At 40.2% G+C, this 17,009-nt stretch overlaps 1 protein-coding gene across 1 annotated transcript in view; it reads left to right on the plus strand.

Annotated features, from left to right (window-relative positions):
• The window catches only part of AOX1 (aldehyde oxidase 1), a 98,131-nt gene that overhangs the window by 45,377 nt on the left and 35,745 nt on the right, over window positions 1-17,009 (plus strand). The window contains exons 17-23 of the mRNA XM_004378205.2: window positions 606-775; window positions 1,166-1,292; window positions 3,473-3,595; window positions 4,831-4,927; window positions 11,398-11,522; window positions 13,470-13,603; window positions 14,753-14,840. Coding sequence (XP_004378262.1) covers window positions 606-775; window positions 1,166-1,292; window positions 3,473-3,595; window positions 4,831-4,927; window positions 11,398-11,522; window positions 13,470-13,603; window positions 14,753-14,840 — 864 coding nt within the window. The remainder of the gene's footprint in view (window positions 1-605; window positions 776-1,165; window positions 1,293-3,472; window positions 3,596-4,830; window positions 4,928-11,397; window positions 11,523-13,469; window positions 13,604-14,752; window positions 14,841-17,009) is intronic.

Below are 17,009 nucleotides of genomic sequence, written 5' to 3' on the forward strand. Positions count from 1 at the left end.
GGGAAACATTAGTGAATCATTGCTCAAATTGCACCTACCTTTGGCTTCATTCTTTACCAGGATCATCTAAAATATATGAATCTGAACAATTACCTCTTAGACTTCCTCACTCAAAATAGGAAAAAAAAAGCTCTTTTGGTTGAAGGCATTACCCTTAATATTTCCTATAAACATATCATCATACTCTTCTGAAAATATATATGTATCATGCCTAGATACAAACAGTAAGACAGTTTTGATAATAAAAGTTTTTAAAAATACATGAGCATTAGCAAGGGAACATAATTTTGCATTGTTAGGAAGAGGAATTTATATTTGTTTACTTACACAAATAAAATTTCCATAAGAGATGTTTGTGATCTATGTTCAGAAATGTAGAGAAAAATAACAATACATATAGGGTGACTATATGTCTCAATTTGCTTAGGATATCAGTTTAGGTTTATTGTCCTGGTGTTATTAATAGTGAATGTTTTCATTTTCTAAAGTATTCTGGTTTGGGGTAAATTGCATAGCTACCCTCTTACGGGAAAAGTGTGTAAAATGATTATTTCCATTTTCCCTATAGAAATATAAAAATGATATGTTGGCTATTTATTAAATAGAATGTAGACCCAAGGCAACTTCCTCAAGACCCAGTTGGCCGTCCCATCATGCATCTGTCTGGTATCAAGCATGCCACGGGTGAAGCCATCTATTGTGATGACATGCCTGCAGTGGACCGGGAACTGTTCTTGACTTTTGTAACAAGTTCAAGAGCTCATGCTAAGATTATGTAAGTGATAAAGTTTTTACTCAGTAGGGGTGAATGACTGCCTTTTCACTTAACTCTTAAGTCACACTATTGGCAAAAGGTGCTCATCTCTTGATTCCCTCTACTAAAAAGTAATGCTACAAAGAAGGTAAGCTGTTTGTTGAAGAAATCCAATGCAGACTTCAGGTGAAATGGTACTGAAATATAGTAGGATTTACTATAACTTGTACCTCCATATGATAATTTCATTGTCCTAGGAATTTTTCCCAATTGTCTGGCAGAGAACTATTGGAGTAGTTCCTTCATGTATCTTACCTTGCTCATGTCTTATTCCCCAAATAACCACATTTTCAGTGGCCTTTAGGCTGTGTGGCTGCTCTGAGGAACCCAACTGTGTGTGTTCTCATTTAGGTCTATTGATCTATCAGAAGCGCTCAGCTTGCCAGGTGTCGTGGACATCGTGACTGCGGAGCACCTTCATGGCGTAAACGCCTTCACCCTTTTCACCGAACCTGAGACACTTCTGGCAACAGATGAAGTACTTCATTTTTGTTTTTAAAAATAATTTCCTCAGTTAGTGGTACTTCATATTTTCGTAAAGATAACATCTAGTGTTGGCATATCATAAAAGATTCTAATATTCTTTGTTTATCATATGACTATATTCTAATATTGAATGAGTTCAAATATATTCATTTTCAACATAAGTTGACTAGCTATATTTAAAAAAAAACTTCGGTATTTTATATTTTCTGGTAGTAAGATACTATGCTGCTAACAAGTGTGAAAGATGAATGAAGAGAAAATAATGATAACTTTTATTTGCCCCTCCCTCTCATGAGAAGCTCTTGCCATTACCCCAGTTTCAGTGTGTCCAGAGTTCAAGCCCGAGTTCAAGTAATATCTTCACCATGAAGCTTTTCCTTATCCTTTAATCCAGAAATTCTCTGTCCTGCCTCTGGGCTCACTCTAACTCATTCATTCATACTGCCATTCATTCAACAGGCACTTTTTAAAATGAATACCTGTTACTGTAGGCCACTATATATAGATGTGGTCCCTGCCCTCATGGAGCTTATAGTCTAGAGGAGAAGACAGAGTGAGCCCTTAATGCACTTTCTACCTTGCATAAAGCTAATTTTTTTCTATGTCTCATATATTCCCCCAACCTAGTAAAATTTCTTGATTGAGGGCCCGTTTAATTCATCTGTAGCCCACACATTTCTTCCCACGTCACAGGATAGATGAGTAGAGGAACGGTGACAGCATTGTTGCCGTATGAAAGTTTCAGATCATTAAAACGTTGGCTACTTTGTCTTAAATTATGAGAAAATTCAACAAGGGCAGTGTTCAGCAGGTTTTCTGCATAACTCAGATTTCTCAGTTCAGTGTTTGGCTTCATAATTTCAAACGGTTCCTGCCCCTGGCTCTTACTAGCAGACTTAGTTGATAAAATTGAAAATTTGATGCCCTAGAGTTTTAACTCAAGGTTGAAACTCCCCTGAAGCAGGACTGTGTGGCACTGGCAGAAAACAATGAAAGTTAAGGCCTTTGCATAAATGTTAACTAAACAAGCAAAACTACCCAGGGCTGCATGATCCTGCTAGCTCTGTGAGGTGTGCTGTGGATTATGATTGTCTCAGGGGCTCATGCCACGTTCGTGTGACAAATCACAGTGGCAAAACCTGGCGACTTTGAAGCACAGAGAACAGAGCCATTGCAAACAATTGCCTTTGTTGGCGTAATTCTTTTAACATTTGTGTATGGCACTTTGTGCCTTTTAAAAATCTTTTTATTATAGAAAAGTTAAATATACACAGAGATAGAATAGTACTGTGAACCCCCATGGGTCCATCACCGAGCTTCGGCAATTATCATTTTGCCATTCTTTTTTTTTCCATTAGATATACTTTAATTTTTCATACTTAAATTGTATGTAAATGAGTAAATTGAGTTTCTGTTTAGGGTTATAAAAACATTTGGAAATGGATAGTGGTTATAGTTGCATAATATGACAAATGTAATTAATATCATTGAATTGCACACTTGAAAATAGTTGTAATGGCAAATGTATATATAAAAACAAAAACAAAAACAAAACAAAACAAAACAAAACCCACTGCCGCCGAGTCAATCCTGACTCATAGAGACTCCGTAGGGTTTCCAAGGCTGTAAATCTCTATGGCAGCAGACTGCTACATCTTTCTCCCACAGAGCCACTGGTGGTTTCAGACTGCCAACCTTTTGGTTAACAGTCAAGTGCTTTAACCACTGTGCCACCAGACCCACAATAATTATTTTTTTTGTGAGCTTTAGGTGAAAGTTTCATCTTGCCATTCTTGTTTCATTTATTTTTCCAGCCCTTACACACACCCAACAAACATACTTTTTTGTACTAGATTTAACATTTTTATTCCATTTTTTCTACTTATAAAACTACTGTATGCTCATTTTGAAAAGTACATAATAGATTGAAGATTTTAGAAAAATGACGATTAAAGTTTGAGTTGTGATCATGGTATAAGGTGAAAGAGAACACTAAACAGTGGTGGTGCCACCTACTAGTCGAGACTGTTTTACCGTTCTCTACCCTTAATCCAGGGACATGGGTGGTTTAGTGGTAGAATTCTCACCTTCCATGCAGGAGACCCAGGTTCATTCCCAATGAAAATGACTCTAAGGAGAGGAGCTAGTGCCTGCCCTCCTTCTGTGTTGTAGGTATTTTGTGTGGGTCAGCTTGTCTGCGCTGTGATTGCGGATTCCGAGGTCCAGGCAAAGCGAGCCGCTAAGCAAGTGAACATTGTCTACAAAGATTTGGAGCCAGTGATCCTAACAATCGAGGTAATGAGTTCTATGGTGGTGCCAGTTCAGGGGCCAGAAGAGCAGATAGCAGTGGTGTATCAGTTAAAATGCTTTGGCTACAATAACAGGACAATCTGACTCAGTGGTTCCAAGTGATAGGGGCTTTGTTGGCCTCAAACTGTGTTAGTGTCAGTAATGTCACCGAAGACCTGGTTTCTTCCTGCCTCTTTTCTCTGCCAGAGATGGCAGCCAGTTGCTGTGAGGATTCCTTGTTCATGTCCAACAAGCATGATAAAACACTGCCTTTCCAGCATTCCAAGCAGGAGTCCTGAGACTCAGCCTAGTTAGGCGACTTAGGTCACATGTCCACCTCTGCATTAATGACTGGCCAGAGGAAGAGAGGGAGTTTGGGTTACTGCTGGGGGGTCAGATTTTTTGAAGTCACGGGCTGTGTGAGGGAGTGGTAGAGACCTAAACAGAAATCTGGCTACTGTTTGGAAGGGGAAGGTAAGAAGAATGTTTGACGGGCAACCCACAATGTCCAGGACAGGTGAACACATCCTATAACTCTCTGTGTTTACTGCTTTCTACTCTCAGAATCTCTCAGGCATACAGTGAGATTCTCTATGCAGCAAATATTGGAGACAATATTTTTACATTTTTTAATATCTGTTACCATCAAGTTGATTCCGACTCATAGTGAGCCTATTGGACAAAGTAGAACTGCCCCATAGAGTTCCAAGGAGAGCCTGGTGGATTCGAACTGCCGACCTTTTGATTAGCAGCTGTAGCTCTTAACTACTATGCCACCGGGGTTTCCATGTTCTTTAATGCGTATCTGAGATGAGCATAATGTCTAGGGGTATCTCGTTGACTTAAGCCAATTGGAAAATTGCATTTTTATTCCTATTTTCTAGAAAGAAGTTAGAAACATGCAAAGCTTATCAGATTCATCACCGTGAAATATAGCAGGGTGTGCTTTTGCGTGAATTTCATCGGTCCTTAAAACTTCCTGTGTAAAGTTGTAAGAATCAAAGTTGGAAAAGCAGCGTGAATAGATGAGATTCCGGTTTTTTCTGGGCACACTCTTGTTTTTTAGACTTAAATGGGACACGTGCAGTTGCTCCTTGGGCAGTCTCTCTCAAGCTGGGTCTGAGCTCAGCTCGTTGGTGTCAGGCCGAAAGTGCATGGGATTCCAGGGTGTGAGGGGAAATGCTCCCCCAGCTCAGGAGGTCTCTTTCCCCAGCTACCTCACTTTTCAATTCTCTTTCTAGGAAGCTGTACAACACAACTCCTTTTTCGAGCCAGGAAGGAAACTGGAATATGGAAATGTTGATGAAGCATTTAAAGTGGTTGATCAAATTCTTGAAGGTAAAACTATCTGAAGCGAGAATGGAGCAGGAAGCAATCCTGTAAGCCTTCTAAGCATGTCTAGTTTAATGCCACCTTTGCCTTCTAGAAATAATCTAGCAGCCTGACTGGAGGGGTCGGGGGTGAGGTGGGCAGCGGAGAGGCAAAGTGGGAGGCCGAGGCCTTGCCCATGGCAGCCCCAGGCACTGGCCACCTGTCCTGTCCAGACCCTGGTTGTATAGATGAAATCTCCTGCCTCTCTCTCACTCACACGCATCTATATTTCCTGCTGCGCAACCACTCTGCAAGGGGGGGTGTTATCCCACTCTTTCAGATTGGGAAACTGAGGCTCAGGGTAATTAAGGAGCATGACCAAGGTCATACAACAGCCACTAGGTGACAAAGCTGGTAGTCGAATTGATAGCCTTTTAGGATTTCCAAAGCACATGTCTTTCTCTGATTCCTCACTGTCTCATTTCTTTTCTTTCTTCCTCCCTTCCTCCCAGATGTTTTTCCTTTATGTATATATGCATATAATTAAAATTAAATTTGCCTCTTAGAAAATAATTGATTATAGCTTTCTAGTAAAACTTTTACAACTTTTTGTTTTGAAATAACTCTAAACTTACAGAAAAGTTGCAGAAGCAATACAAAAACTCCCAATTACCCTTCACCCAGATACCCCAGTTGTTAAGATTTTATTATACTTGCTTTATCATTCTCTCTCTCTCTCCATATATATGTATATATACACACACATATATACTTTTCTTTCCTGACCCATTTGAGAGTAACTTGTAGACATGATACCTCTTTACCCCTAAATACTTCAATGTTTATTTCCTAAGAACAAGGACATTCTCCTACATAGACATATAGTTATCAAAATCAGACCATTGACACAGTGCTTTATCCAATCTACAGATGTATTCAGGTTTTGCCAGTTGTCTCAGTAATGTTCCTTATGGCAAAAATATACCATTTATCATGGTCAGGATCACACAGCCTGCATTTGTCTTCATGACCTTTACTTTTGAAGAGTATAGGTCAGTTATTTTGTAGAACGTCCCTCAATTTGAGTTTGTTTGATGTTTTCTCATGATTAAATTCAAAGCCCCTTAGTGAACAGAAGTAGGAAACACACACACATCTATATTTCTATATCTGTCTGTTACATAAACCAAAACCAAACCAGTTTCCAACAAGTTGATTCCAACTAATGGCAACTCCATGCGTGTCAGAGTAGAGCTGTGCTCCATAGGGTCTTCAATGGCTGATTTTTAAAAGTAGATCACCAGACCTTTCTTCTGAGGTGTCTTTAGGTGAATTTGAACTGCCAACCTTTCAGTTAGTAGCCCATCACTTAACCGTTTGTGCCACCCAGGGACACACACACACACACACACACACACACACACACACACACCCCACACACACACCCCACACACACACACACACACACACACACACACACAAAAAAAAAAAAAAAAAAAAAAAAAAAAACCAGGAATTTGTACTGGTACTTCCAATTCCGGTCCATCATTACAGGGTTCATTCTAGGTTGTCCGCTTTCCATTTTTGTAATTCTCTGTAAATTGACTTTTTAGAATTTAAAAAAATTTTAAAATTCATGTACAGTAAAAGTCACTCTTTTTGATTTGTTCTTCTATGAGTTTTGGCAAATTCAGAGAGTTGGATAATGTCTTATTTAGTGCTGCTGTAACAGAAATACTACAAGTAGATGGCTTTAATAAACAGCAATTTGTTTTCTCAGTTAGGAGGCTAGAAGTCCAAATTTAGGACACCAGCTCTAGGGGAAGGCTTTCTCTCCCTGCTGGGTCTGGGGAAAGGTTCTTGTGTCTTTTCAGCTTTTCTTTGGTAATCATGGTGATCTTCATGTGGCATGGCATCTATCTTCCCCCCATCTCTGTTTCCTTGCTTAATCTGCTCTTTTATATCTCAAAAGAGACTGATTTAAGCCACACTTTACACTTTAATATAGCCATGTCTTAGTCATCTAGTGCTGCTACAACAGAAGTACCACAAGTGGATGGCTTTAACAAAGAGAAATTTATTTCTTCACAGTAGAGTAGGCTAAAAGTCCAAATTCAGGGCATCAGCTCGAGGGGAAGTCTTTCTCTCTCTGTCAGCCTTCTCATCAACGTTCCCCCAGACTAGGAGCTTCTCCGCACAGAGACCCCAGGTCCAAAACACACGCTCCATTCCTGGCACTGCTTTCTTGGTGGTATGAGGTCCCCCTGTCTCTCTGCTCACTTCTCTCTTTTATATCTCAAGAGATTGCCTCAGGACAATTGCCTTGTAGATTGAGTCCTGCCTTACTAACACAACTGCCACCCATCTTCCCTCCTTAACATCACAGAGGCAGGATATACAACATATAGGAAAATCACACAATACCAGGAATCATGGCCCAGCCAAATTGATACACACATTTTTGGGGAGGCATAATTCAATGCATGACAAGCCGTATTAACATAACAAAAGAAACCCATTCCCAAATGGGATTATAACCACAGGAATGGGGGTTAGGATTTACAACACATAGTTTTAGGGGGCACAATTCAATCCATAACAGATAAACACCACTACAATCAAAATACAGTTAAATTAATGTTCACTATACAAGCAAATCTTAGTCCATGATTTTTTCCACTGTTCTCCACTGCCATCTGTGTTATCCAGCCTATGGAAGCTGTCCTGTAATGCCTGCCAAGCAAGATCTCTGACTTACCCAGATGTGTTGCTGGGTAGGGGTGGGCTGCCCGCACCACCTCTCAGGGCAGGTAATAGTCATTTGGGATTGTCTGTCTTTAAGAGAATTTCCAGGATATTGGTCTCTAGTGCATGTTAGAAACTACCATCACTCACCCTAACTTCTCTCTCCAATCCTGATCCCAAGCACAGGAAGGGCTCTAAGACATACCACCTCTGAATACACAGCACATAGCCGTGTAATATACAGTCAGTCACTCCAGCCACTTGAGTCTAAAGCCCATCGTGTATCTTTAACTCCATAGCTGTGTGTTAAACTTGAAGCTGGTCACGGGCCGACTGGTAAATGTCATCTAGAAGCTATAGAAAAGACACCTTGTGCTGTCACCAGCCAGTATTCCTTGGCATCCTGCCTTATTAGCTGTGTGACCTTGGCAAGGTACTTCTCAGTGCTCAGATTCCATATTTTAAACTGATATGGATAAAATAATGTCCATTCCAGAGGTCCATTATGAAGTTTAAGAGATAATACATGTGTGCTTGGCACAGAGCCTAGTACAGAGCACACAGTTGAAGATCAGTAACTGTGAGCTGCAATGAGCACATCGGTTAGGTGCTCAGCTGCTAACTGAAAGGTTGGCAATTCTAATCCATCCAGCAGCTCCATGGAGGAAGACCTGGTGTTCTACTCCAGTAAAGATTACAGCCTAGGAAACCCAATGGGGCAGTTCTACTCTGTCACGTGGGGTCACTGTGAGCCGAAATTGACTCAGTAACACCCAACAACAACAACAGTTACCATCAGGTTCAGATGTTTTTGTCATTCTCTAGGAAAAGTTGTCTGTTAGTGAGCTAATACACTGACAGGTGTTCATTTATCAAACCCAGTGTTTCCCAGTTCTTCTCATTATAAGAATCATGGAGGATATTTATGAAACCTAGAGATTCCTATGCTCTTTCTTGGAATTCTGGGTTTGGAGGATCCAAGGCCGCCTAGGAATCTGTTCTAACAAGTTTTTATCAGCGCTCTGGATGATTCTTAATGGTAAGTAAACTGTGGCAAACCCTAGAAAGGCCGGTTTGATTTGTAGGAGAGGAGGAGGAAGGAGAAGACCTTTCTAGCACAGCAAGTCCATGGCATGAGCACCTTGGAAATATCAATATTAGAGGGGTACCTCTGCTCATGTCTGTTCTTGCCATAGTATATTTTTGTGTGAGAATTCAATTATTGCATTTTTTATTGACATCTTTATAAATACTATAGATTACTTAATTCAATTAGATAATTTGTTCAATCTATCTCTTACGTGAATTTTAACTTGTTATCTGCCTCGTGCCCTGTCGATGAGTATAACCAAACCCGTTGCCGTCGAGTCAATTCCAACTCATAGCGACCCCATAGGACAGAGTAGAACTGCCCCATAGGGTTTCCAAGGAGTGCTGGTGGATTCGAACTGCTGACTTTTTGGTTAGCAACTGAGCTCTTAACAGCTGTACCACCAGGGCGCTGAAAAGTGGTACAGGAACCTGTAAAAAGAAACATTTATGCTACTTTTAAGTTTTCATTCTCTTGACTCACTAGTTTGAGGTACTTTTTCTTTCTCTGCTATTATCATTTGGTTTAAGAATTTTTGACTATTTCAGTGAGTGATAACTAGAGGTAAGAGTCATTACATTATACAGCACTTTACCTTCCTCTTAGAAATATAGATGTTCAAAGAGAAAAAAAAAATTTAAAATATATATGTGGGGCATTGCATCAGGTCTTAGAATGTGTTCTTGAAGGGAGTGATGTTATTGTTTTTTTTTTTTTTTACCAACTGTGAAGATATATTCATGGTGTCAAAGCATTGGAGGGGCATTATAGATCCCTGTTTACAAACGAGCCAGCTGAGTCCAGAGAGGCTATGTGATTGACTAAGAATCGAATCTATGTTTCCTGACTCTGAAGTTAGTGTTCTCTCCTCTGCATTATGCCTCTTCATGCTTATCTATTTTTTTTTTTTTTTTAATTCTGTTAGCTGGGATAGGCTTCACACTCCATCGAGTCATAGCAGCCCTATAGGACAGAGTAGAACTGCCCCATAGGTTTTCCAGGAAGCGGCTGGCAGATTCAAACTGCCGACCTTTTTGTTAGCAGCTGAGCTCTTAACTACTGCACCATCAGGGCCCCTACACTGGGATAGGAGATGACAGTCTCTATGGCAAGGTTTGCAGGAGACCTAAGAAAGCCCTAAAACCAAGATATTTTTCCCGACAAACTGTCCCGTAGAGCATAGTAAAGATAGACTCCTTTGTATCTTAACGGGTTTTTGGTCTTTAAGGGCCTCTTATTAAAAATGTATGTATGCCTGGAATCACTCCTAAACCCAAAACCAAACCAAACCCATACTGGGCTAAAATTTTATCTCAGGGATTAGCTGATCAAACTGGTTACCAGCCAAGAGGGTTAACACTCAGATGAAGAAAGTACTCCTTGGAATGGGGGCTGGGAGGCTGGGCAGCACAGTGTAATGAGGCTCTAAACTTTGCCTGTCTTACAGGGTGAAGCAGGAACAGCTCTGTTGATTTTCTAGCTTTGTATATTTTAAATGAAGTGGATATTTTCTAATATGCAAGCTGTGAATTTGAGCCTGGTGACAACAACGGGGGTTTGCCAATGTGCAGTCTCTGATAAAAGCTTAAATTGAAATTGAGATTAGTTCCTGAAATTTTAGTATTTATATTTCCTAAGTGAAGCAGAACCTGTTCATTCTTCTGTACCCTTTCTTTACTCAGGTTTTAGATAAGATAGGAGGAGGCTTCTGTCTTTTTCCAGACTCAAACACAAAAGAGTTCCTAAAGAATTTCCTTTAGAACAATTTGCAAGTTTCTATTATCTGGTCCATTTTTAGTTTTTGAAAAGTGATGCCTTCTACCTAACATGATGACTGGTCTTACATGTATTCTGTTTGTTCTATTTTTCATCTCCCCGGCCTTCCCTGTGAGCTCTGTTTGTATTTATCGATAGTGTGTTTTAGTGTATCTCTTTGTATAGCTTTTTTTGGTAGTAGCTCTAGCTGTTATATTTTATACATGTATAAACTCATCACAGTCTGGTGTCAACATTTGACCACCTTGAGTAAAGTATAGAAACCTTACCTTACCTTTCTGTATTTACCTTTACATCCTTTTACTATCCCCATTTCTAATGTAATTTTCTTAAATATTTCCTCTGCATACATTGAGAACCACATGATGCAATGTTATATTTTTTGCTTCAACCATTAAACACAATTTAGGAAACTCAAAAGGCCATGAAAAGTCTATTGTATTTATCCATATTTTTATTCTTTCCATTGTTCTTCCTTCCAGATGTTCCAGTTTTCCTTCTTTTATCGTTTCCTTTCTGTTTCAAGTACTTGGTTTAGCCATTCTTGTAGGGTAGGTCTCCTGAAGACAAACACATGTACTCCATCTTGTCCTGGAACTGGAAGTCGATTGCCATAGTATTTTGACTCAAAACACACACCTTTCCCTAGGACTCTATAACCAGTGTACTGGCAGACACATCGGACTCCCCTACACAACTCTACTCAAAATCTGCAGGTGTAATGAAAACTCAGCATTGGTTTTCATGGCCCTTCTTTCTCTTGCAGCTTGCTGCCCTGGCAAAAGCACTGCTGGTGGAATCCTCACATAAACAGGATGACAGCTGGTGGTGTGTGACCTTTTCTATCTGACTGCCTCCTTGACTCAGGTGTATTTTTCTATGACAGGTGAGATACATATGGGAGGTCAAGAACATTTTTATATGGAAACCCAAAGCATGCTTGTGGTTCCCAAAGGAGAAGATCAAGAAGTAGATGTCTACGTCTCCTCACAGTTTCCCAGATACATACAGGTAATATGGGGCCGTTGTAGAAGAGACACGGCTGAATGGTTTCTGCCACCAAAACATACCAAGAGCAATTAGCGACAGAAATGTCATTTCAGAAACCAAAAGGGTATTGGGTACTAATAGCCATATCCATTTTGGTATTAATGGCCATACAATTTCAAAGTTTTTCAAATAGTATTATTAAAGTAGGGCCTTTTGTTTGTGGTTCTGAAGGTTTAAAATCAGTTATGGAATCAGCAGATCTCTTGCTCTGCTCCTAACACTGTTAAGAATACAAGAGAGGAAAGAAAGAGGCCTGCCCTCCAAAACTTACAGTGATGAAGGCATGTGAAGCAGTTAGGAAACAGTATTGGACAGGATGCAACCAGGTACTAAATCAACAAAGTCAAAATCTTCATGGGTGGAGGAAATAAGAGAAAGTAGGGTTTGCTGAGGGCTAGAATCATCCAGGAGGCCCATGAAGAAGTCATAAATTTGGATTTATAGTGAGAGTGAGATTTATCCAGATGGTGAGGAAAGGAAAGACCATTTCCAGGCAATTCCAGAGCAAGATCAAACGCCATTCACTCATTAGTTTACTCATCCTTTCTGCAACACTTACTGCCTGTGTCCTGTGTACTAGGCAGCATGCATGTGAGAAAACAGGAGCAACACGAAGGTTACCCAAGCTGGAATGAGGGTACTTTTAGGGGAGGCTGGGTGTAAGCATCAGGATGAATGTAAAGCAAACAATGCAGAAGAGGAATCTTAATTCAGTGGGTCATAAGGAGCCAGTGTAGTTAGCACAACAAGCAGGGATATGGGAATGTGGAGAATGGAGCCTTGTAGAAGGTGAAACACTAAGAAGAATAGGCTGAATTCCATTCCAGTCCTTTTCTACTTGCTCCCTGTGTGACCTTGGGCCTGTCACTTCATCTTTCTGGGGCTCTCCATCTGTAAAGATGAGTTGTTAGGTGATATGACCTCTAAACGTTGGAATGGCAAGGAAGAAAGAGACCTGCATTCAGGGAAGAGCAACTGGTCAACTTTAACAGAAACCAAGTGGGAGGTGAGAAATGCTCGTTTTCCAAAGGAGAGAGTAGACTGCAAGGGAAAGACCCAGTCTGGGAGAGATTTAGAAGGCCATGAAATCTCACTGCTTCAGGAACAATATCCATAGGGATTAGTGTACCCTATGGATACTTCAGAAGCCCTGGTGGCTCAAGTGGTTAAGCACTCAGCAGCTAACTGAAAGGTTGGCAGTTAGAACCTAGCCAGCAACTCCATGGGAGAAAGACTTGGCAATCTGCTCCAGAAAAGATTACAACCAAGAAAACCCTATGGGACAGTTCTACTCTGTCACATGGATCACTGTGAGTCAAAACTGACTCGACGGCACACAATAACAACATCAATACCTTAGGTATAGTTTATGGGAAAAACAAAGAAAATCATTAGTACAAACATACCTTGTTGATATTGAAAGGCTTGTCATTGTTGTTGTGTACCACTGAGTTGATGCTGACTCACAGCGACCATATAGGAGAGTAGAGCTACCCCATAGGGTTTCCAAAGCTGTAACCCTTACAGGAGCAGATTGTCTGGTCTTTTCTCTCACGGAGCGGCTGGTAGGTTCAGCTTTTCGGTTAGCAGCTGACGTTTAGCCATCGTGTACCACCAGGGCTTCTTACACTGAAAGGCCTACTTAATATTAGTGAAGGTTTTGGCGGTATCATTATAACCCAGTACTGCTGAGATCAGTCAGGGACACATGCTACGGTTGTTGGAAATTTGTTCCATTATTTAGCAGTTTGTGTATCATCTACATTAAGGAATCAAAAGGTGCAGGGCTGTCTCACTCCTGTTTCAGGGGTCACTTTCTTTTTGTTAGGATCGTGGATGTGACAGTGAGTCACAATTATGTCCTTGCTGAAGATGGGTCAGATTAATGAGAACTGTTAACATTAACAGGACATAGTTGCCTCAGTCTTGAAGGTCCCAGCTAACAAGGTCACGTGCCACGTGAGGCGTGTCGGTGGGGCATTTGGGGGAAAGATGACCAAAACTGGTGTCATGGCAGCCATCACCGCATTTGCCGCAAACAAGTAAGTGGAGAAAATCTGTTAAATAGCCTGAAAATAAAATGAGGCCGCGTGAAAATTCTCAGTATTAGGATTAATGGGGAAGAATCTGGGCCAAGATTATTTACAATCACCTATAATGTGCAAGTGTACAAACGAGCTGCTAGTTTATTACAATTTCTTTATCTTATATTGTCAAGCTACATACTCTAAGAACCAAAATGAGAATCAATTACTGGAAAGAAAAAAAAAACACAATAAAAATACAATAATACCGGAGAGTAGGCAGAAACAGAACCTGAATGAGTGGAGGTTACTTGTCTTTAAACCAAAAAACCAAACCTACTGCCATGGAGTCAGTTCCGACTCACAGCAACCCTATAGGACAGAGCAGAACTGCTCCATAGGGTTTCCAAGGCTGTAAATCTTTACGGAAGCAGACTGCCACAACTTTCTCCCAAGGAGCAGCTGGTGGGTTCCAACTGCTGACTTTTCAGTTAGCAACCGAGAGCTTTAACCACTGCACCACCAGGGCTTAGCATCGGTTAAAACTGAACTTTTAAATACACATTTACACATATACATACATATGCATATATATTCACTTAATTTGAATGGAATTTTCCTTTTGTTATGTTTTATTTACTTATATTGCCACTTTCAGGATCTCAAAATATTACCATAGGAAATTGTTTTTGGACCAGGCACCGTAGACGGCTTAATTTCTTTGCCAAGTAATGTAGGCCAATTCCTCTAATCCCAGGAAACAAAAAGACCTTGATTCCAGACCTGTCCTACCAGGGAGCATTTGGCAATCAGACCACGCATGAGTTCCTCCATTCATAATGAGTCTATTATGTCTATAACATGGCCTCCGAATGTTTGCCTCTAGCCAAGGTTGTTACCACAGTGAGAAATACCCCAAAGTGATACTCTGGAGCCTCTGGCACCTAAGAGCCTCCCTCCCACTAGTAGATGTCTGGTGTTGTGCCTTGACCCAAAGAGAGAGGAGGCCACAGTGTATGCCTGAGATCAGCACAGCCTAGGTGTGGGGAGTAGTTCTGTTTTGTACTGTGTGTGGACTCTCCGTAAGCTCTCAGAAGGCCGTTATGTAAACCCCAGACACTACTGACTTGGTGAAAGAGTTTACCTCTCACTTTTTTTCTGTTTTAGAAATGGTCGTGCAGTCCGCTGCATTCTAGAACGAGGAGAAGACATGTTAATAACCGGAGGCCGCCACCCTTACGTTGGAAAGTACAAAGTGAGTAAAAGAAGAAGAAGGTAAAAGGGCTTACATTATAAATATAACATTCCATAAATGCAGAGTGTCGCAAAGCAAAAAGTTTTGCCTACTCTCTAGTATTGAGTAACAATTTAGCAGATCAACACATTGTGCTTCTGTTTAACTTTCCATTCCTTGTGCTGACTGTTTGATTACTGGCTGGCTCAATGAAGCATTTCTGCTTTACTCAAAGGTGTTAGTTTGTGAAAAAGCGTTAGCTGGTATTGGCTAGTATGGAATGAATAACTAGAAAATATGTGAGTATATATGTCCATGAAAGTAGATCTAATAACCAACCACACTTATTCCCACATATAAAAGCAGTAAAAATAAAAGTAATTCCTATAACAGTAGTGGTTATGTGAAATTGCAATTAGTTGCAGGCACAAGTTCTTCATTTTTTAATATACAAAGGGTACGTTTGTAAAATGATGTCCCAGAAATTTCTAGAAAAATTCCAAAGTAGAAAATAATAATTTTTTTTTGTTGTTATATGAGATATAATTTTACTAGCGTATTTGTCAGGGTAGACTAACTACTCTGACAAACAACCCAAAACTCTTCGGAACTGAAACCTTTATTATGGTGTTTCCTGCTCACATGACAGCCTAATGTAATCAATGGAGGAGAGGTGGGAGGAGGAGGACTCTGCTTCACAAGGTCATTCAGGGACTCAAGCTTTTCCCAACTAGTGGCACCACCATCCCCTTGAACTGCACTGTCCAACGTGATAGCCACTGGGCACATGTGGCTATTTAAATTTAAAGTATCCAAAATAAATAAAATTTCAGTTCCTCAGCTGCATTAGCTATATTTTAAGAGCTCAATAACCACATGTGGCTAGATATTGGACAGTGCAGATACAGAACATTGCCATCATCACAGGAAGTTCTACTGGATATCATTGCCCTAAGGCCTCTGAGTCTTCCACGGATCTTCTGCAGAGGGCAGCAGACAGAGGCGATGAGGGACTTGGAGGATCATCTGGGAGATGTTTTAAGTACCAGTAGTGGATCTTTCTTCTGTCTATAACTTCACTGGCCAGAACTCTGTCACATAACTGCAAAGAAGGATGAGAAATGTAGTAGTCTTCCTCCATGCTCAGTGTGAAAGGAAATAGTGTTTGTTGAATGCATAGCATTGTCTCTGCCACAACTGGTACACCTGAACATATATTTTTAGAAGATAATGAATCTATCTCTTTCAAATCACATTCACCCTAAGCTATGTTTCAAATTTGGTTCAGTTTAACAAAGATTTGTTAAAGTGAACTTAGTCCTGAAGGAGATTTCAATTTTATAGGGAAAATTAGACTTACATGTAGGAAGTAATTAAGAAAACAATACACATGTCATAATCTCTGATTCAAAGGTGAGGTACACATAGTAAAACACTATGGAGAGAGATTAATAAGAGTTGGAATTCATGGACCATGCCTTTGGCCTCTACTCTGGTTGCTGCGGAAGAAACCCAGAAGCAGAGTGCAGATGGAAAACAGTAATATTGGATACATCTTAAAAGCAAGATTGAGATTTATTCCAAAGACCTCCAGCAGCACCAAATGCTGCTGAGAGTTTTGGTTGAATTTGGCCGAGTGTGCAGAGTATGTTACGAGTGGGCCACCAGGTTTGGAGATTAGGAAATGAGCAGTGGCTATAAAGGAAAATATTTCAGTAGAAATATAAGGATGGGAGCGAGAATTGAAGGAGCTATGGAAAGAATGAAAAGTCACACATGAAATTATACATCTGATTTGCTTTAGGAGAAGAGAAAGGGGTTGATTGAACAGCAGCGACAGATTGAACAGGAGGATTTTTTGTTTTGCTTTTATGTCTTTCTCTACTCTTCCTTTTTTAAAGAATCAGAGGACTCTCAATATTTGAAAGGAGACAGTTTTGGAGAGAGTAGATGTAGAATAAACAATGTTTTCCAGTTGTTTTTTTTTTTTAATTGTGTTTTAAGTCGAAGTTTACAGTTCAAGTCAGTTTCTCATACAAAAACTTATATAGAATTCCAGCAAAATGGTGCTCTAGGCAGAAGCACCACATCGTCCCTCCACAGCAAAGATCAAAAAAACTAAGTCGAACAGAGAAAACAACAATCCTGAAACCCTAAAACATCAAATGAAGAGATAAAGAACTCAGCCAA

Source organism: Trichechus manatus, unplaced genomic scaffold (genome assembly GCF_000243295.1).
Source record: "Trichechus manatus latirostris isolate Lorelei unplaced genomic scaffold, TriManLat1.0 scaffold00056, whole genome shotgun sequence".
NCBI lineage: Eukaryota > Metazoa > Chordata > Mammalia > Sirenia > Trichechidae > Trichechus > Trichechus manatus.